At 38.6% G+C, this 22,640-nt stretch overlaps 1 protein-coding gene across 3 annotated transcripts in view; it reads left to right on the top strand.

Annotated features, from left to right (window-relative positions):
• Window positions 1–22,640, top strand: part of AOAH (acyloxyacyl hydrolase) — a 168,364-nt gene that overhangs the window by 16,222 nt on the left and 129,502 nt on the right. For 2 of the 3 annotated variants that reach the window (XM_025873144.2, XM_073899076.1), the window contains exons 2-3: window positions 2,709–2,804; window positions 18,853–18,919. In XM_025873144.2, the coding sequence (XP_025728929.1) occupies window positions 2,709–2,804; window positions 18,853–18,919 (163 nt within the window). The remainder of the gene's footprint in view (window positions 1–2,708; window positions 2,805–18,852; window positions 18,920–22,640) is intronic. The other variant, XM_025873145.2, reaches the window with a different exon arrangement.

The raw sequence follows: 22,640 nt of genomic DNA, 5'->3' as shown, positions 1-22,640 counted from the left end.
ATCGATACGTACAAAGAAGCAGGTTGGTTTTGAGCAGCACAATTTGCTTTGCATTGATCCTTCCAAGCCCTGGATTAAAACAAAGGCATACTTGTATTTCAAGTCCACTCTGGGTGAAGCCGCTCATTGATGAAGTACCAGATGGAGTGATTGTTATACAAGATTTCAACCCAATCTCCACTGCCTTCTTTGTTTTTTTTTTTTTCTTAAGATTTATTTATTTGAGAGAGAGAGAGAGCGAGAGAGAGTGCATACATTTCCACGCAAGTCGGGGAAGGGCCAGAGGGAGAGGGAGAAAGAGCCTGCCAAGGAGACTCCCCGCTGAGTTTGGAGCCTGACTCAGAGCTCGATCCCACGACGCTGAGATCATGACCTGAGCCAAAGCCAAGAGTCAGACGCTCAACTGACTGAGCCACCCAGGTACCCCTCCACTGCCTTCTTTGATCCTGAGCTGCAAGTCATGACTATTTGCTGCAGAATCTGCTATTTGACTCAAGAGATAGCACTGGCTGTCTCACGCCAGAATGAGTATAGCCATGCATTATGCCCTGCAACAAGACAGAGTAAGCAACGTTGTTGGGGAGAATGACCGAGTCAGAACACAACTTCAGGCGCACCCGTTATGCTCTTCCTATGGAGACCCCCAGCAACTGACAACTGAAATGTCATTCCAGCCAGCTTGCTTCAAGTCAGCAAAACTCTCTGTCACCTGACTCCAAACCAGGTCCTGTATCAGATTCTCAAAGTCAGAGTTAAGACGTCATTCCCACCCTCAATGAACTTATGGTCCAACTCTAAACTCTTAGAAATGAAGTTCCAGAAGAGTAGGTAACTTGTTCCAAGCTGCACTATTTGTAACTAACTGATCCAGTATTTGAATCCAAGTTTATTTTTTAATTCCTCTCCCTTTTCAACTATACCACACTGCATCCTCTTACCACATTGCAATATAATTATTTATAATTGTTTTTCCATTGCAGTTATTAAAATTTATTTGGTTCCACCTAACTTAAGAGGTGATTGGCTGAGACATAAATTAAGGTATAAGAGTGTATTATAAATGTTGAATATATTCACATACGTTAAATATATTTTATATTTTTAAAATAAAAATGAAATTGGTTTATCTCTGGGTGATTTAAAGGATGTTTATCTTGTTTACACTATTCTGTATTTTTTGTTTTCTAAACTGAGATTGCATTGCATCTGTATTTTTGAAATGTCTTTTAAAATAAAACAAAATATATATGAAAATGCTTTTTAGACCATAAAGTGCTAATAAGTATTAGCTACTAAATTCATTGTGTGTAATAAAATCCTCAATGCATGGATTAGGTTAAAAGCACATCTAATCAACCTTGATAGTTGATGTTGATAAATGTGCCCAGTGCTCTCAGAACAGTAAGACTGGTTTTCAAGATCACACTGTCTCAGATTAGATGAGTCCAGCTTTATCTGTCTAGAAATGTTCAATTGTACTATCACATCTGTTATCAGCCACCTTCCCTCAAGGGGTCCTGGTAGAAATCTGGTTTTAATGACACTGCTTGTAAATTTGGGTTCCCAGCTCCTTGAGCAGATAGATAATAGCAAGATTGCTACTGGGCCAGGCACCCTGGAACTTCTTCATTTGGGATATAAGCCTTATTTTGCCCCCTTAGAAACCAACCTCTGCTAATAAATGCCACTCTTCTTATCTCAAGGAAGCCTAACAATTTCCTCTCACAGATTTACTGATCTTTGGCCAACCAACCCTTTGTGTATAGAAGAAAGAATCCCCTCCCTTTGGAAAAAGGAGGTTTGGGCTTCCCCGAGCATTCAGGAGATCAAGGCTGGTGATAGAAATTTCTAAGGGGTATCAGCCTAGTATTTCTGGGCCTATGCACTTATATATCAAGGTAGCTGAAGGAATATATTTCTAATTTAATCTGAGGTTCCTTCTAAACACATATTGTGTCACATGCTTTCAAGCAGAGTGCTTTATAGCTGGGAGGTAAATGATATTTTACAATAGTGTTATGATTTCAAAAGCACATTCAGGTGCACTGTTATCTCCCTTAATCATTACAACAGCCCTATAGGAAACTTATTACCTGCTTTGCAGTGAGGAGAACAAGTCTTAGAAAGCCTGGATGCTGAGTCCAAGATTCAAGGACAGGACTCAATACCAGGTCTTCTGACTCCAAATGCTGAGCAATTTCCACCACTTTTCTAAAATTAAAAAACTGACCCTAGGTCCCAGCTGAGCAGGTATGGGGTGGGAATGATCCTATCACAATGAAGCCATCTACTACAAAAAGGAGAGAGGAAAGAAGCCAATGTCTATTGAGCTTCTACTCTGTGCTGGCTGGTTTATTTCTGCACTATCTCCTTTAAATACCATGTCTTTCTCCCATGTGATCAAAATAGAAATAAACAAAGATTCAATTACCTCCCCAAAGTCACATAGCTTCCAAGTAGCAAAACTGAACTGACAACCAATCTTTCTGATCCTCAAACACACCGTCTTAGCATACTTCACACTTCACTACAACTCACAGTGCCTCAATGCACACGGCAGATTTTAAAAAGGCTTAGCAAACAAAAGTTCTGTGTTGTGGAAAGGCTGGTGTTCCTAAGGACACACACGTATCCCTTCCTTCCCCCTCGCCCTCCAGCGCGGTTTTCTTTATGACACCGCTGATGTGTTCTTCTGCCCCCCTTTGCAGCCTGTGTGGCGGTGGTATCGGTGATTGAACAGCTTGCCCAAGTTCACAACTCCACGGTGGAGGCCTCAATGGAGAGACTCTGCAGCTACTTGCCTGGTAAATACAGAAAGGGACATGCAGCTGTGGGTCTGCTTCTTCGTTTGATTCTTGAGTCATCCTGAGTGAGTTTATACCCTACACCTGCTTATGGAGAAGAATGTGATTGAGTTATTTATGTGAGTTGATATGAGGCTCATAGAAATTAAAACAAATACATAGATACACAAAAACCACTCAAGGCAGTTTTGTTTCCCGACGTTCATGTTCCATCATGGCAGGATGAGATTGCTGTGGACATTTAGGGAGTGATATGCAGAATGGCTAATTTTTGTTTCATGTGTTACATTTATAAGGATTTGCCCAACTGGGATTCATTGCCTTAAGTACCAAGAAGGTCAAAATAATGAAAAAATGGATAATTTTCAATGATTTATGTTAATTTAACCACATGCACATTCCCAGACACACAGCCCTTACCAACACAGAGCTTTGTTTAGGCTGAGAAGACAAATGATCTTAAAACCCCAACTGGGAAAATAATCTGGGAACATTCCACGGATTTGAACCCGATCTCAATAAAATCATCTTATCCATCCTCCAAAAAAAAAGGAACTGATTGATGATTTAAAGGAGGAGTTAAGATGGTGGCAGAGTAGGAGGACCCTGAGCTCCTTTTGTCCCTCAAACACAGCTAGATAGTTATCAAGTTATTCTGAACACCCAAGAAGTCAATCGGAGGTCTGAGAGAACAAAACTGCAAGTCTACAAGGAGAAAAGCGACCACCTTTTGGAAGGTAGGGGGTGCGGAAATTCACTGGGCCGGGAGACAGAGCTGTGGACGCCGTGGCCGGGAGGGAGCTTGCTTGCCGAGGCTACTGCAAAGTATTAGAAACCGCGAAACACAAAATCGGAACTTTTAAGTTCCCTACCACGGGAGACGAGCCTGGATTAAAGGTGCCCAGGTGGCGAAGAGGGGCAGAATCCCAAGAGTGACTGACTGTGGTCTGAGGATCCCCTGGGTCGCAGGAAGAATGGGTGGCGCCAAGGTGCGGCGCTGTTCCCAGGCATAGGAGCGGAGAGGCCTGCAGAGAGCCGCGGGTCTTGGTGCCAGCTTTCTGCGATAAGCTGTGAGCCGCCAGGCGGTCTGGGGACCGCTTTCCTGGGAGGGGCAGGCAAGCGTAGGGAGAACCTCCCCGAGAGGAACAGTGTGGTCTGAGTGGCGGGCGACCCTGAAATTTGGTTTTGAAACTTACTCACCTGAGATAAAAAGGCTCGAACACAGGCAGGGTGAATACAGGGTTCTTACAGAAACCAGGGACACAAATAGGGTGATAGTTTGCTTTTCTGTGAGGGCTCACAGAAGAGTAGGGGGTGTGAACTTTCAGCTCTGAGGCTAGAGAGCAGGGCACCGCGCTATTCATCCTGCCCAGCAGCGCTGAAATTCGGGTAGTAAAAACAGCGCCACCTAGTGGAGGCCGGAGCCCCATACACCAAGCCTCACCCCACTGCGTCCTGGGGAGGTGTTTCCGCTGAGACAGGTTGGCCTGAGAATCAGTGCAGCAGGCCCCTCCCGCAGAAGACCAGCATAACCAACTAGCTCCCACCAAGTTTATTGACCATAGAGTGCTGCATAGCTTCAGCTCTAGGGGAAATAGGATCGAGCTTCCTTTTTACTTGTATTCATTTCTTTTATTCTTATTATTTTTTCATTTATTTTCTTATATTTTCCAATTCCTTTTTTTAATATTTTATTATTAATTTTTTAAATTATCTATACCTTTCATATATATTTTTTATTTTTTTGTCTACTGTCATTTCATTTTATTTTATTTTTTATTTTGGGATCTAGATTCTTTTAAGAAGCAGAACAAAGCACACCCAGGATCTAGTTTGGTTTTGGGGGGTTTTTTGCGGTTATTATTGTTTGTTTTTGTGGGGTTTTTTTTTTTTTGGTTTTCTTGTTCTGTGGTTTTGTTTTTCTTGGTTTTTTTTTTTTTCTCTTTTTCTCTGTTTTTATTTATTTTGTTTTTGTTTTTTTCTCTTTTTTCTTTTCTGGACAAAATGACAAGATGGAGGGATTTACCCCAAAAGAAAGAACATAAGGTAGAACTCATGGCCAGGGATTTAATCAATACAGATATAAATAAAATGTCTGAACTAGAATTTAAAACAGTGATTATAAGGATACTACTGGGTTTTGAACAAAGTATAAAAGACACTAGAGAATCCCTTACTACAGAGATAAAAGAACTAAAATCTAGTCAGGCTGAAATTAAAAATGCTACAACCAAGATGCAAACACAAATAGAGGCCATAAAAAGGAGGATGGGCAACGCAGGGGAGTGAATCAGTGATATAGAAGATAGAATTATGGAAAATAATGAAGCCAAAAGAAGAGGGAAAGAATGGTAATAGACCATGAAGGTAGACTTAGAGAATTCAGTGACTAAGTAAAACGTAATGGCATTTGTATCATGGAAGTCCCAGATGATTAAAAGAGAGATAAAGGGGCAGAAGGTTTATTTGAACAAATTATAGCTGAAAACTTCTCTAATCTGGGGAAGGACACAGACATCAAAATCCAAAAAGCACAGAGAACTCCCATTAAATTCAATAAAAGCCAGCCATCACCAAGGCATATCATAGTCAAATTGACAAAATACACAGACAAGGAAAGAATCCCCAAAGCAACAAGGGAAAAGGGTCTTTAACCTACAAGGGAGGAAGACGGATCGAGTTTGCACAGAGGCTTGGCAGGCCAGAAAGGAGTGGAAGGAAATATTCAATGTACTGAATGGGAAAAATATGCATCCAAGAATTCTTCATCTGGCAAGGCTGTCATTCAGAATAGAAGGAGAGATAAAGAGTTTTCCAGACAAACAAAACCTAAAGGAGTTCGTGACCACTAAACAAGCCCTGTACAAAATTTTAAGGGAGACTCTTTGAGTGGAGGGAAAAAAAAGCCAAAGGCAACAAAGACTAGAAAGGACCAGAGAGAATCACCAGAAACACCAACTCTACAGGTTCCACACTGGCACTAAATTCATATCTCTCAATAATCACTCTGAATGTAACTGGACTAAGTCCTCCAATCAAAAGACATAGGGTATCAGAATGGATGAAAAAACAAGATCTATCTACATGCTGCTTAGAAGAGACACATTTTAGACCTGCAGATTGAAAGTGAGGGGATGGAGAACCATCTATCATGCTAATGGATGGCAAAAGAAAGCTGGTGTAGCCGTATTTATATCAGCAAACTAGATTTTAAAATAAAGACTGTAATAAGAGATGAAGGAAGGCATTATATCATAATTAATGGGTCTGTCCCTCAAAACGATCTAACAATTGTAAGTATTTATGCCCCCAACTTGGGAGCACTAAAATGTATAAATAAATTAATAATAAACATGAAGAAACTTGTTGATCATCATACAATAATATTAGGGGACTTTAACCACACTTACAGCAATGGATAGATCATCTAAGCAGAAAATCAATAAGGAAACAATGGCTTTGAATGACATACTGGACCAGATGGACTTAACAGATACATTCAGAACATTTCATCCTAAAGCAGCAGAATACCTATTCTTCTCTAGTGTGCATGGAACATTCTCCAGAATAAATCACATCCTGGGTCACAAATCAGCCCTCAACAAGTATAAAAAGATCAAGATCATACTATACATATTTTCAGGACCGAATGCTATGAAACTGGAAATTAACCACAAGAAAAATTTAGAAAGACCTCAAATACGTGGAGGTTAAAGAACACCTACTAAAAAATGAATGGGTTAACCAGGAAATTAAAGAATTTTAAAAACACATGGAAGCAAATGAAAATGAAAGCACGACAGCCCAAAATCTTTGGGATGCAGCCAAAGCAATCCTAAGAGGGAAGTATATTGCAGGAGAGGCCTACTCAAGAAGCAAAAAAAGTCTCAAATACACAACCTAAACTCACACCTAAAGGAGCTAGAAAAGGAACAGCAAATAAAGCCTAAAGCCAGCAGAAAGGAAATAATAAAGATTGGAGCAGAAATAAATGATATAGAAACAAACAAACAAAAAAAACCTCAGCAGAATGGATTAATGAAACTAAGAGCTGGTTCTTCAACAGAATTAATAAAATTAAAGAATAAAATTAAGCCATACTTATCAAAAAAAAGAAAGATAAAATCACAAATGATAGAGGAGAGATCACAACCAATACCACGGAAATACAATTATAAGAATACTGTGAAAAATTATATGCCAATGAACTGGGCAACCTGGAGAAAATGGACAAATTCCTAGAAACTTACAAACCACCAAAACTGAAACAGGAAGAAATGGAAAATGTGAACAGACCCATAATTAGCAAAGAAATTGAATCAGTAATCAAAAATCTCCCAAAAGAACAAAGTCCTGGGCTGGATGGCTTCCCAGGGAAATTCTACCAGACATTTAAAGAAGAGTTAATACCTATTCTTTGCAAACTGTTCCAAAAAATAGAAATGGAAGGAAAACTTCCAAACTCATTATACAAAGCCGACATTACCTTGATTCCAAAACCAGACAAAGACCCCACTAAAAAGGAAAATTATAGGCGAATATCCCTGATGAACATGGATGCAAAAATTCTCAATAAAATACTAGCAAATAAAATTCAACTGTACATTAAAAGCATTATTCACCATGATCAAGTGGGATTTAGTCCTGGGCTGCAGGGGTGGTTTAATATTTGCAAATAAATGAACATGATACACCATATTAATAAAGGAAGGAAAAGAACCAAATGATCCTGTCAATGGATGCAGAAAAAGCGTTTGACAAATACAACATCCTTTCCTGATTAAAACAAAAACAAACAAAAAAAAAAAACCTCAACAAAGTAGGGATAGATGGAACATACCTCCACATCATATATGAAAGACCCACAGCTAACATTATCCTCAATGGGGAAAAACTGAGAGTCTTTCCCTTAAAGTCAGGAACAAGACAAGGATGCCCACTCTCACCATTACTATTTAACATAGTACTGGAAATCTTAGCCTCAGCAATCAGATAACAAAAAGAAATAAAAGGCATCCAAATGGGCAAGGAAGAAGTCAGACTTTCACTATTTGCAGACAACATGATACTCTATGTAGAAAATCTGGAAGACTCCACCAAAAAATTACTAGAACTCATACATGAATTTAATGTCACAGGATATAAAATCAGTGTGCAAAAATCTGTTGCATTTCTATACACCAATAACGAAGCAGCAGAAAAAGAAATCACGGAATCAATTCCATTTGCAATTGCATCCAAAACAATAAGATACCTAGGAATAACTCTAACTAAAGAAGTGAAAGATCTATACTCCAAAAACTACAGAATACTTATGAGAGAAATTGAAGAGGACACAAAGAAATGGAAAAGCATTCCATGCTCATGGATTAGAAGAGCAAACATTGTTAAAATGTCTATAATACCCAAAGCAATCTCCACATTTAATGCAATCCCCATCAAAATACGACCAGCATTTTTCACAGAGATAGAACAAACAATCCTAAAATTTGGATGGAACAAAAGATCTCGAATAGCCAAAGCAATTCTGAAAAAGAAAAAACTGGAGGCATCACAATTCCGGACTTCCAGCTCTATTACAAAGCTGTTGTCATCAAGACAATATGGTCCTGGCACAAAAACAGACACATAGATCAATGGAACAGAATAGAGAACCCAGAAATGACCCTCAACTCTATGGTCAACTAATCTTCAACAAAGCAGGAAAGAATATCCAATGGAAAAAAGACGGTCTTTTCAAGAAATGGTGCTGGGAAAACTGGACCACTTTCTGACACCATATACAAAAATAAATTGAAAATGGATGAAAGACCTAAATGTGAGACAGGAAACCATCAAAATCCCAGAGAACACAGGGTGCAACCTCTTTGATCTCTGCTGTAGCAACTTCTTACTAGACACATCACCACAGGCAAGGGAAACAAAAGCAAAAATGAACTATTGGGACTTCATCAAGATAAAAAGCTTCTGCACAGTGAAGGAAACAATCAACAAAACTAAAAGGCAGCCTAAGGAATGGGAGAAGATATTTGCAAATGACATATCTAATAAAGGTTTAGTATCCAAAGTCTATAAAGAACTTGTCAAACTCAAACCCAAAAAACAAATAACCCAGTTAAGAAATGGGCAGAAGACATGAATAGACACTTTGCCAAAAAAGACAACCAGATGGCTAACAGACACATGAAAAGATGCTCAGCATCACTCATCATCAGAGAAATACAAATCAAAACCATTACACCTCTCAGGATGGCTGAACTTAATAATGCAAGAAACAACAGATGTTGGCAAGGATGAAGAGAACGGGAACCCTCTTGCACTGTTGGTGGGAATGCAAGCTGGTGCAGCCACTCTGGAGAACAGCATGGAGGTTCCTCAAAATGTTAAAATGCAACTACCCTATGATCCAGCAATTGCACTCCTATTTACCCAAAGGATACACAAGTACAGATTCGAAGGGATACATGCACCCCAAAGTTTATAGCAGCATTATCAACAATAGCCAAACTATGGAGAGAGCCCAAATGTCCATCAACTGATGAATGGATAAAGAAGATGTGGTGTGTATATGTACGTGTGTGTGTGTGTGTGTGTATTTATATAATGGAATACTCCTTAGCCATCAAAAAGAATGAAATCTTGCCATTTGCAATGACACAGATAGAGTGTTTTTTTTTAAAGATTTTATTTATTTATTCATGAGAGACAGAGAGAGAGAAGCAGAGGGAGAAGCAGGCTTCCAAGGAGCAGGGAGCCCGATGCGGGACTCGATCCCGGGACCCTAGGATCATGACCTGAGCTGAAGGCAGACGCTTAACCATCTGAGCCACCCAGGTGCCCCTAGAGTTAGAGTGTTTTATACTAAGTGAAATAAGTCAGAGAAAAACAAATACCATATGCTCTCATTCACTATGTGGAATTTAAGAAAGAAAACAGATGAACATATGGGAAGGGAGAAAAGAAAAAAAGGAGAGAGGGAAACAAGCCATAAGAGACCATTGATAAGAGAACAAACTGAGGGTTGATGGAGGGAGGTGGGTGGGGGATGGGCTAGATGGGTGATGGGCATTAAGGAGGGCACTTGTTATGATAAGCACTGGGTGTTGTATTTAAGTGATGAATCACCGAATTCTACTCCAGAAATCAAGATGCATTATATGTTAACTACCTAAAATTTAAATTAAAAAGAAATAGAAAGCATACTTAGCAAATTTACAGATTGGGGAGGAGTAGGTATTATGTTTGATGATTAAATCATAATTTAAAATTATCTCCATGTTCTAGAATGAATAAAAATGATTAAGTACAAAAAATACACAAGTTGTGTTTTTCTCTTTCAATCTCAACAAAGTTGAGAAAGTATTGATTCTATTTCCCTTATAGAATACTATTAGGTGAACAGTCACAATGCGTAAACTTCTTTGAAAGTCAAATTGTCATTCATTTAATGCTAAAAAACAAATTCACCAAGGATGAATTTTTTTCAAAGTAAGGAAGCTAGACTAATGGCCGTTGTGTCTTGGGTTTACATAGCATGCTGTGCCAACAGCACCAAAGCATTTTCGGAGGATTTATTGCATTCAGTAACAATATGCATTCACAAGCTAAATTTCTGGAATTTAAACTAAGGATCAAGAGAGAATACTACACTAACACACATGTTTACAATGTCCCAGAGTGACCATTGCTAAGGTTTTGACATATTTACATCATCTTTCTTTTATGAAATTAGAATCTGACTTTCCCTCACCCCCATTCTCCTCCCATCTCCTTAGAGGGAACCATTCATATGAACTTGATGGGTATTGTTCTTGTCAAGTTTTATACTTTCACATTCACTTGTATGAATCCATAAACAATGTATGGTATTGTTCAGTGAGTAATTTTTTAACCTGTTTTTGGTAAAACAAAAATATAGAAAGCCACACAGAACAAATGTATGGCTTTATCAGTTATTAAAAGGCGAATACCATGGTAAACATAGCCCAGGTCAAGAAGGAACAGATGGGTAACTACTCTAGAAGTCCCATCCCATCATAAATCACTTCTTTTGCCTAAAGGAACATCCTGAATTTTACTGTAATCATTTTTTTGCATTGCTTTATAGTTTTGTTATCCAAGTGAACATTCCCTGCACTATAGTCTTGCACTATAGTTTAAAATTTTTGATATGTCTTTTAAGTTTATTTTAATCTGCAAGTTTTCTTTCCATCCCTTTCTTTGCCATGTAATTTAATTGTGGGATTTGCCCTGTAGAGTTTCCCACAGTCTGGATTTTGCTGATTGCTTCCCTGTGGTATGATTGAATATGTTGCTCTGTGTTCTGTATATCCTGAAAATTTGCAGCTAGATCCAGAGGCTTGATCAGACTCCAGTTTGATTTCTTTGGCAAGACTATAAGTGATAATGTTTTCTTTCACTGGGAGGCCCTTAAATGTGATTTTCTCTTTTTTCTTTTTGCGATATTAGCAGCTGTTGATGCTCAATAATCAGATCTATTAGTTCAAGGGGAGTTGCAAAATGGTGCTATTCTAATATATCATTTATATTATATTTAGTGGTGGGAATACATTCGAGACACTTTCCCTCATCCTCATCATATTTTTAGAGACATTTTCCCCACAGTCACTAATGGTATTGTTCATAGTAGGAAGGGCCAGATACATGCCTGATTCCTTTGCTCTACTTGCGAGTTTTCAAATAATTCATTGTCTTTCTATGATCCCATAGTAGTCAATCACTTTTCTTTAAAATATCATTATGAACTCTTGAATTTATACATATTTCATGAGTTTTGGTCTATTTCAATTACTATCCTTTTGTAACTCAAATTGTCTCATGTTTGACCCAGTGGGAACTTCTTCAGGTTGGCTCCTGAGTCCCTTTGACATGAGCCCAGTAATCTTTGATAGCTTCCTCGCTAATTGATATGACAAGATGTTCCAGCCCTGTCTTGTACATTTCCAGCCCCAGGCTTGAAATCAGTCATTTCTCTCAAAAGCTCTGGTTTCCGTTAGTGGGAAATAGTATTTTAAGACCACAGTCTGGGTGCATAGGAATGTTCATTGCTACTGAGTTGGTCTTTCTTTTCAGTAGACAATGCTAGAAAAAAAACATATATTTACATATACATGTACATACATTTACCTATATCACATATTATTTTAAGACAAAATGTCTAATGAGTTCATACACTTCAAATTCAGGACTACAGGATTTTTTTTTGACAGGATTTACTTCTTAATCTCTTCTGTTTCATACCTATATATCTTCTTCTTTCCACACTTGAAGTCCTAATTCTCAAGGACAAAGGGATAAAATATAATTATTCATTCACCTGTCCCTCATTATACATATAACAGTCTCAGAAGATCAATCCTAGTACTGCTACCATTAATATATTTTATAATCATTGAGAGCAGTTAAAATTGTTTTTTGCATATACTTTTCCCATTTCTCCACCCTTTGTAATCATTGTACTATATGACCTGAGCATACAGCTATTGCACGCAATACCCATTCCCTACCCACCCCTCACTTTGTCTCAGTCCCATCAGCAACTGTTTGATCAATGTTCACCACCAGTCCTTATGAGGATGCCTCTCTAGCTGAGTTGTTGTCCAAAGCTCATTCCTCAGGAAGGGCTCATGGGAACAATATTCCCTGAATTCTTGCATGTCAATAACAAGCTGTCTGTGCCCTTTGCACTTGAAAGTCAGCTGTTTTTCTGGATATATAAATCCTTGGCACACAATTTCTTTCCCTAAGTATCTTAAATGTGTCTTTAAAAAGCCTACTGATAATCTTATTCCCTTTTTCTTGTAAGTCACTTGCTGTTTTTGCCTAGAAATTCAAAGATTTCTTTTTCCTTTCTTCTCTAAAATTCAGTCATCTAACTAGAATGTGTCTTGGTATTAGTTGTCGTATGTTGATGTCAGGCATGCAGTATGCTCTCAAGTATATTTTTTTTTATAATTTCAGGACAGTTGTTTACTTGTTCAGTTTCCTTGATGGGCTTTCTTTTTCAGGGATTTCTAATATCCATATTTTGAATCTTCTTTGCCTAACCTCTATATGTTGCCTATCTCTTGAATACTTTCTATCCCTGTATTTTTTATCTTGAAAGTTTTACTCTTTTTCACCTTGTATTTTTCCTAAGACATTAGCTATTGTATTCAGCTCTTCTGTTCACTCTAATTTAGACTACATTTCTCTTATAATCTTGTATTCTTCCTTGAGTTCTTTTATTCCATGTCTGAATTATTCTAATTCTGATTCCTGTGTTCTTTCATGACATAACATTTTATTAATGCTTCTTAGCTCATTTCAAAATACTATGTTATGTTTTAATCCTTTTTTGGGCTTGACTTTCTGGCATGCTTTTGCTTTCTATAGGGATGTGATTCTGTTCCTTATTCTTTTTTTTTTTTCTTATAATAACTTTGTATGGGAGTTGACCTAGATACATTTCTGTTGCTCATTTTTATGTGAAATTAGTTTTCCAAAACTCTTAAAAAGAGAAGTGGTTCAGGGTACAGAACTTTTTCTTTTGTTCTTATGTAGTGTTCACACACACACACACACACACACACACACACACACACACACACAGCAGCTTGCTTGCTGAGAGAGTTTCTGACTGTTCCCCTGCCCACTTTTATCTGGATTTTCTCTTTCCTTTGCTTCTGTCCGGCTCAGTGTTGTTTCCAAACCCAGCAGTTTCTCCTCAGTGTGCACGCTGTCCTGGAAGGGAGCTCTGGCAGGTCAGTTTCTACAATTTATAGATGCCTGGACAGGCCAGCCCCTTAGTCCTTCCACCTTGAGCCACTTGCACTCCTCTGTCACAGTGGGCCAAACCCATCCCGGTCTCAGCTGCTGTTCTTTAATTGGCCTGCCATACCTTCTAAGCAATACCACACTTTCTAAGCAATACCTATGGGCTATCTGGGGATTCCCCTATTCGTAGGTTTCTCTGGCATTCCATTGCTTCCCTTTGCTTTCTCCCACATGGACGTTGATAACCCACAGGTCTTGTGGCTGTGAGTGGTTTATCCTAGCCTCAATGTGAGGGTTCATGGAGATACCTACTTTTGTTATAACAATTGTCCATGGATTTGGGGTTCTTCTATCCGGGAGCTCTTTTTCCCCCCTCCTTAAGTAGAAATTCAAAGAAATTCCAAAATTCTGCTGCCTCCAACACCATCTTTCCAGAATCCTCCCTATGTGGGATTTTACTTTCATATTAATGCATAGCTCTGCAACTTCTGCTTTTCACTCAACAATATGTTTTTGAGATCTCTAGATCTATGTTAAAACATGGAGACTGAGGTCAAGCCTCTTAATTACTCTATAGTTCTTTACCATATAAATGTCCCATATTTTACTGACCCACCCCCCTATTACTGGATGTTCCCAATCTATTATAAACCTTACTTCGTATTTTCATATCTCTGAATTAGAGAAAAAAGAGGAAAATATTATTACCGTTTCACAAAAAAAAAAGGAAAAAAGTGAAAAACATTCACAATTATCATTAAGATTTGTTTTGATTGGCTGTCATTTCTGTGCAATAGACCACACTGACACATATCACTGTTTGTACCTGGAGTTTGATTTTCTTTTTAGGCAAAGTTGTGTTGTTCAAAGATGAAAGGCTCAGTAAAAATCCTCCTTCCTAGATGACACTGGCCTAATGTACTAGTGAACTGTAATACAACATGGACCAAGATTGCTGGTCTTCAGCGTATGGTCTGGGCTCCTTCTGACTCAGCACAGGACATTTCAGAGTCTGCTCAGGTAAATGAGAGGCTGAAAGTCAGATTCTGGTAAAATAAAAGTTGACACTTTACCAAGGGAATCAAAGTAGGTATTTCAGTTTTCTGCAGTAGGTTACCTTTCAATTGAAGAAATTTCAAAGGATTAAGAATGCTGCTTGGGGTTATTTTCATTTTATTAATTAGTGTTTTACCTCTGGATAGAAATAAGGTATTCAGTTCAGTAAAGGCTCTTTCATTTGACATATGTAAAGTCATGGTGGGCATTACTGTTGCCATCTTACGGATGTGGAAACCAGGGCGCAGAATGGCCATGCAGATTGTAGAGGGTGACAAAGATAGTTTGTCTCCTAGCTCAGGATTTCTCTTTCTTGAAATCAAAATGGGCCTGAACCATAGCCAGGCGAATGGGAGACAGAGGAAGTGAAATTATGGACTTCAACACACAGGTATTATTTTTAAAATTATTTTTAAATAGTATTGCTTTTACCTCCAAAGCAAAACAAGTTCAGAAGACATAATATTAGCAGACTGAAAGCATGTAAGCAACATTCTTGAGACTAATCACTCAGTAAATCACGTTGGCCTTTCCTCGCCTGGGAAGATGATTTTTTTTTTTCTTTAATTCTGCAAAGCATTACTGACCTTCGGTTTCACCTGCTTTTGCTGCGGGCTTTCATTAGTAAACACCTTGGAAGAATCTCAGAATTGTTAATGGAAAAATGATTAATGGAATCATTCTCCCTAGGGGTCAGCAGACTCATATGCCCTGAGACCCTTGCTAGAACTTCACTTTCTTGGGTCACCTATGCAAAAATCCTATATTCATGGAATATGATAGCTAAAAACTCGTGTAGATTTAAAATGAAGAGGGAAACTCTCCTCGTATACTGGAGATTCTGAAAATCTACAGACAAACTAGAAAACAGAGCCTCAAACTAGCTGTGTGGTCATTTAATCTCCCTATGCTTCAAATTTCTCACCAGTACTTAGTGTGTCACAGTACCTGCCATACCTGGAGTAGATGAAGTATCAAATAAAATGTTCTAATTACATTGAAATGCACACTACAAATAACATGGGCTTTTGGAGTAAAAAATTTAATCTCTTACTAAACCATGTCTAGATCTCTGATTTGGGGCCTTAAGCTCTCTAAACCTTAAGGTTCCTCCCTATAGACCAAGGGTAAGAATAAACACTCCCTCAAAAGGTTCTTATGAGAAACTTCTTCATGGTAAATGTGAAGGTGAATTACAACCTAGAATGTTCTGGGTTTTATTTACAAACACATGTGTCCATCTAATGTATGATGACTGCTCCTTTTTAACCCTCTTTTGCCCTTGGGAATGGCCACATTTTTTTTCTCGTATGCTGTTCCAAGTCTGACTCTGTAGAAATTAAATGCTCTTGTACCTTCCTGGTCACAGATAGTTTAACTGTATATATTTTACATCAGATAGGTGACTAGCAATATGTAAGCAACTATCTTTTCCATGGTTGTTTCACTAACAGTGAGGTTACATCTGATCATGCTGACTGGGCTCTATCTGGTTTGCTCTGGAGACTTTGCATGTCTCCACTCTGTACCCTTCTGTGCTGATCTAGAATTTAGCTGTCAAGGGGCCATCTCATGTTCCAAACCAGCCATTGCTCCAGGAGCCCCTTACTCTTAATCATCACAGAATCCATCTGGGAAATGATCACAGAATCCATTCAAGAAATGGATCATTCAGATGGTCCTACTCAGAGAGCAAGGAGAAACTTGCAGCCACTCATTTCAACCTGAGCAAAACAGGGTTCTAAAAATACACACACACACACACACACCCCAACATCTTTTATTTTACCAGAAAGAAGGCAAATTTTCTCTTTCAAGCAGTACTGCAAGAGCAAAATATTGCCCAGCTCTCAGCTAAACTAGTGCTACGTTAGGCATACTTGAAATTCACTTGCAGAGTGCTTTGCCAATTCATGTAATTTTGAATGTCCGTTACATAATTCTCCCAAGTTCCTAGATGGTCTAGTGAAGGGGACTGAATCCCTTTCCCACATTTTTCAGATGAAGGAATTGAAACCCAGGAAGGGTAAACAATTGAAGGTCAGACAGGTGCTGAAATCCAGTCTCTGAGTCCTATGACATCAGAGGTTCTTGACCCTGTCCACAGCAGTTCCCCTGAAAAGGAGCACCCAGCGGGAAGAGGAGATGTTTTTATTTTAAAACAGGTACATTGAGGTATAATCCACCTACCATGCAATTCACCCATTTAAAATGTATAACTCAATGGCTTTTAATATATTCCCAGAGATGTACATTCATCACCACAATGAATTTTAGAACATTTTCATTATACCGAAAAGGACCCTCGCACTTCTAAGCTGTCACCACCCCAAATATCTGTCCTCCCCAGACCTAAGCAACCACTAATCTATTTTCTATCTCCATGCACTTGCCTCTTCTGAACAATTCATATAAATGCAATTATGTTTCTTTCCCTTAGCATAATGTTTTTAATGTCCATCAAAGTTGTGGCATGTAGCAGAGCTTCATTACTCTTCACAGCTGAATAATATTGTACTGCATGGATATAGCCCGCTTATTCATTCATTTACGAATGGACATTTGGGTTGAATTGTTTCCACTTCTCGGCTATTTTAAATAATGTTACATTATTATTTGTAACATTCGTGTACAAATTTTTGTATGGATGTCTATTTTTTGTTCTTTTGGGTATATACCTGTGAGTGGACTTGTTGGATCATATGGCAACTGTATGTTGAACTATTTGAGGAACTGTCAGACCATTAACCAAGGTGGCTGCACCATATTATGTTCCCACCAGCAGTGTATGAAGATTCTAATTTCTCCACATTAGTACCTGCTGTTATCTGTCATTTTTATTACAGCGTATCATAGTGGGTGTGAAGTGGTATCTTGTTGTGGTTTTGATTTGCATTTCCTTAATAGCTAAAGAGATTGAGCATGTGCTCATTGGCCATTCGTATATCTTTTTTGGAGAAAATCTATGCAGTTGCTTTCTTTAGGTATTTGGTACCATTCACCAGTGAAGCCATCTGGTTCTGAGCTTTTCTTTGGGGGAAACATTTGATTACTAATTCAATCTCTTGTTATACATCTATCCAGATTGTTTGTTTATTCTTGAGCCAGTTTTGGCAGCCCTGTCTTTCTAGGAATTTGTCCATCTCATCTAGTTATCTAATTTGCTATCAACAGATGTCATAGTATTCCCCCATGGTTCTGTAAGGTCAATGTGGGGATATAGTTTTAAGTTCCTACTTCAAAAGCACAATGTGTTTGAAGTTCATACTTTATTGTAGGGAAAAAAAGCCCTATGAATAGATCTATTTTAATACAAAAGAAATATTTACATTATTTACTATTGAGTAAAAGTGAAGTACCATAGAGAGTTCTGCATATTTATCCTGTTCTTTCACTACCCTACCCTTCAAGCAAGGTATGGGTAACCCAGTTTGAGATAAGCATGACAAGATAAATTCTCATCGGGGAGAGATTCCCATCTTTGCTCAAGACAGCCCATTTGTCTTAATCGTGCTAAGGTTCTAATTCCCAAGGTTTCACAGTGGACTCACAAACTGGAAAAACAGGACCAGAGGGTTCACAAATTTCATTGTAAAGATCAATCCACAGAGCATCCCTGTACTGTCACAATGGAGAGGAAGGAGATTGCCTTGTTAGTGTGTGTGTGTGTGTGTGTGTGTGTGTGTGTGTGTGTGTTGGGGTCTGTGTGTCTGTGTTCTCTGGGCTAGATGGCAGTGCAGGCGTCTTGACAGTCTCCTATCTCTGGAATACCAACAGCAGAAACTAAATAGCCGAAATGCAGTCTTTTTTCCCAAATGAACACAAAAGAAGAGTATTTTTAACAAAGCTATATTTCAGATTATTTACTTTACAGTGAGTCCTGTTTCTTTTATTTCAACAAAGGAGATCTTCACCAGATATATTCCTTGCTGTACAAAAGAAAATAAAACCCAAAAATTTAACTTGTTTTTTTATAATAAACTGATGATTTTATCATGTACGGTAAACAAAGTGGCATTCACATAAACCTAAGATGATGTTTTAATGAATACATTAACTGAAACATTTCCCCTAAACCCTTATAATTAATCACTTGAATTAATGATAAATTAATCATTCAGCATCAATTCCTAGTAAAAGATGATTATTTTTAACTCATGTGTTAAGTTCATCAGAATAAAAAATAATCTATTTCCTCTTCTTTATTTTTTCTTAGAAAAGCTGTTCTTGAAGACCACCTGCTACTTAGTGATAAGAATGTTTGGACCGGACCTCATTAAACTGTGAGTATGCTGGCACATTAACCTGGGTCAGTTGCTGGGACGTGGAGGCAACAAGAAAGCTGCCAGGCAGCTGGATGTACTCACTGAACAAGGGCTTGAGCTGTGTTCCTGTTCTTGTTAGTAGTGGAACATTCAGACCTGACTCAGACCCATTGCCACTAGAGGCAGAGTCTCCCCTTGAATTACATAGAGTGTGGCACCTGGCTCAATTTCTCTTCAAGAGCCTTTCAGGAGGAATTTTAGCAACAAGTAACCAGATCCTACTGTCCGGACCTAAGCATTTAGCCCCTTCTCCTGAGCTCCCCAAAGAGCCCTGGACTTTCCCTTGTCTCCCAGCTCAGGTCCCAGACCATGTTCTTCTTAGGTTCTCCTCTCTCCTCCCTCAGGTTTCCTGGCTCTCTCCACAAGCCCTAGCCCTTGCCCCTCAGGATCCCACATGGGCGCCATTATAATCTGTCTGCTTCCTTCTTTCGCTTGTGTTTCTTTTTTGAGCTCAGGTGCACTGGATCAGATAAATCATATTCCTTCCTATTCACGGCATTTTCTCATCAAGGATCCATGCGTGGCTTTCTTATATTTATTATTTAGTTACTTAGTTACTTTGAATAAAGTAATTAGCTTCCAAACCCACCACCCAAAACTAAGTCTAGGACCTTGATTATAATTTACTCTAACCAGCCAGTCCCTCTGTCATTCATTCTCATACTTTTCTCCATCCACTTAATAAACTCCATATTCATCTTTCTCTTGCTTTCCTTTTTCTGTAGTTTTAGTATACATGTATATATACTTATGTTAACATAGATTATGTTAAATTTATACATATTTATTTATGCTAATAAATAGTATAATATATATTTATATATAAATAATAGAATAAATATATGTAATATATTATAATTAGTATATAAGAAGTATATGTCAATATAATAGAGAAAATTAATCTTACTCAAATATTAATGGATTAATAGCTTAATGATTAACAATTATAATTAATGGTAAAATAATGTAACTACATAAAATAATTAGAATTTTACTATATTTATTATATATATTTCTTTAAAACTTATTTATTTCTTTAGCTTATGAAGAGAGTATGCCATTGTATACAATCTTTCGGGACCTACCACTTAGATTTATATGTCTAAGTTTCATCCATAACATAACATAGCATCATTGCTGTAGTTCATTTCCTCTGACTATATAGAATATTGTGTCTCTACAGGAGTCTATTCCTTCATTCTCCATTGATGGGTTTTTGGGTTGTTTACTGGTTTTCTTTCTTGTGAATGGTATTATGATGAATATTCTTATGTGGTTCCTCTTTTATATGCCATTAGCCTCAAAGCAGAGAGGCTCAGAGGCATCATTCCCCACAACTAGGTAGCCTGGAGTTGCAGAATTTTAAAGACAAGAGGAACTTAAAATCATATGGTCCACAGTGGTAATCAGTGCTAAGTTGTGCTGTATACCTGCCTCCATCAATATGTACCTCACTCTATTATGGTAAATGATTTCTAATGAGCCCCGGACTGTGAGTGTTTGGAAGGCAGGGATGTTTCCTTTTTAACTCCTACTTCTATTACTGTTCCTCCCTCCTAACTGGATTCTAGGCTTGCAGGTTTGCCCACTGGCCTGGAAGTCAACAATCCACATTCTAGCTGGCCAAATATCTTTTAAATGCCAAACTAATATGGCACAAACATAAAATTCTTCAGTCTTCACACCTTTTGCAGAATTCCTTAGTGATATACACAGGGCTATTTATAAATCAGTCCCTGAGGACATTTTCAGATTCATCCCTCCACACCAAACCACTTGTAATTCCCCACACATACCAAGAGGTTTTGGCCTCAGGACATTTGCATAAGATGTTCCCCCTGCTTGGTGCCTCGGAAACCTCTACCCCCAGACAAATTCTACTTCTTTAGACCTCAGTTCCAGGGTCTTTTCCTCTGGAAGCTTTCCTGACCCTCTGCAGGCTAAGACAGACAACATTTCCACTGCTGTCACCAACACACACACACACACACACACACACACACACACACACACACACTCACTCTCACACTCCTGGGACCCCGTGCAAACCCCTAGCACAACACTTACCACATCTATGTGTGATTTCATTCTCCATGGACTTTTCTGAGTTGCTAACTAGACTGAAAGTCTTCTGAGAACCAGGACTGCATTTTATTCATCTCTGCATCTCTAGGTACTTAGCAAAATACTGAATATGTGGAAGGGAGGGAGGGAAGGAGGGTGGGTAGGTGGAGGAGAAAGAGAGGGCTTTGTATCTTCAGGGCTTGGTGCTATATTTGAGTCTTCAATATATATTGAAGGCTTCCATAATGCTTGTTGAATTAATTATTTTAAAAGAACAAAAGTATCACTACAGATGAGCTATGACTAGACTGCTCCAAAGAAACTGCTTGAACATATTAAAACAGAAAAAGAAAAACTTTTTAGCCTATCCATTGAATCTGCTTATATACCTAGTATGAGGTATATAAGTGCTCTGGGGGAAATGTCAGCTTGACCAGAGAGGTTCTGCGGGGCCTGGATCAGGGAACCAGAGAGGTAGGTGGAAAAAAGTCACAGAAGCTAAAGAGGGCAGTGCAGGCAGATACCCAAAAGGGGGAGCCAGAGATTAGCTACCACGTGTGCTAGGAGTAAAAGGGCTGTGGCCTAGGTTGGTTGAGAAACCCATTGTTCTTCTGTAGCTGGCTGGAGAGTGGCAAGTGCAAGAGACATATAAGCATAAGGATCAGAGAAGACAGACAGACACTATACTACGTACTGCAGGTGTGAACTGTACAAGGGACAGTCCCCATCTCAAACGACAACAAATGAACACAAGGTGTTATAGAAGAATCATCCTAGCAAACCACCAAAAGAGGGCCACTCCCTGAGTAGGTGGCAGGGAGGGGAGGACATTTTTTCCTTTGAGATGACTTAAAGTCCTAAGACAACAAATTCTCATTAGTATTGGGTGGGCCATTTGAAGAAAGACATATGTAGTAAATCATCCCTCTTCATGGTTCTGTCCACCATTAGTTTGATTTGTGAGTAATTTTCCAGTACCCATATTAGTTGTTTGCTGATAGACATTTCTCCTCTTATAGTGTGCTCCTTACAACTTGTTTTAATCAATCACATACAGTTTTAGGTTGATATAGGTGCTGAAAATGACAAACGTATGATTTAGTTTTACCTGAATTTCAGGCTTCCAGTATTAAATGTGTTTCCTAACCCAGAGGGCATCCCTCCTCATTATTTCATACCAGTCAATTCTCAATGATTCATGGACTAATTATTCTGCAATTACATTTCCCGCCCATTGGCAAGCCACAGGATATTTTTGGGAAGTGGAACACCTGAGCACTCAGGCATTCCCCCAAGAACCTGGGTCATGCAGGGAGGGGATAATTCTCGGAGCAACCAATCCTAGCCAGTGACCATATCCTAGGTCCTCCTCTACCTGGTTTTGACCTCCATCATGCCATTTGTTGCCATAGCAAGCCTGATCCTTGTCTTCTGTACATCTCACCTTGCTTCCTGGGATTTATTCATGCTTTCCTCCAAATCATAAACTCTTGTATTCCAAACCTAGGAGCTCTCAGAGATCAGGAGAGGCCTAAGCTACTAACATTTTTTAGAAGAAAATGTGTAACGGGGTTTATAACATAGTACGCCTTAAATGTAATTAATGTATTTTTTA

The sequence above is a fragment of the Callorhinus ursinus genome, unplaced genomic scaffold, assembly GCF_003265705.2.
Source record: "Callorhinus ursinus isolate GAN/ISIS: 27379988/994484 unplaced genomic scaffold, GSC_fseal_2.0 scaffold12, whole genome shotgun sequence".
Classification (NCBI taxonomy): Eukaryota; Metazoa; Chordata; class Mammalia; order Carnivora; family Otariidae; genus Callorhinus; species Callorhinus ursinus.
This window is presented reverse-complemented; position numbering and strand designations above follow the sequence as displayed.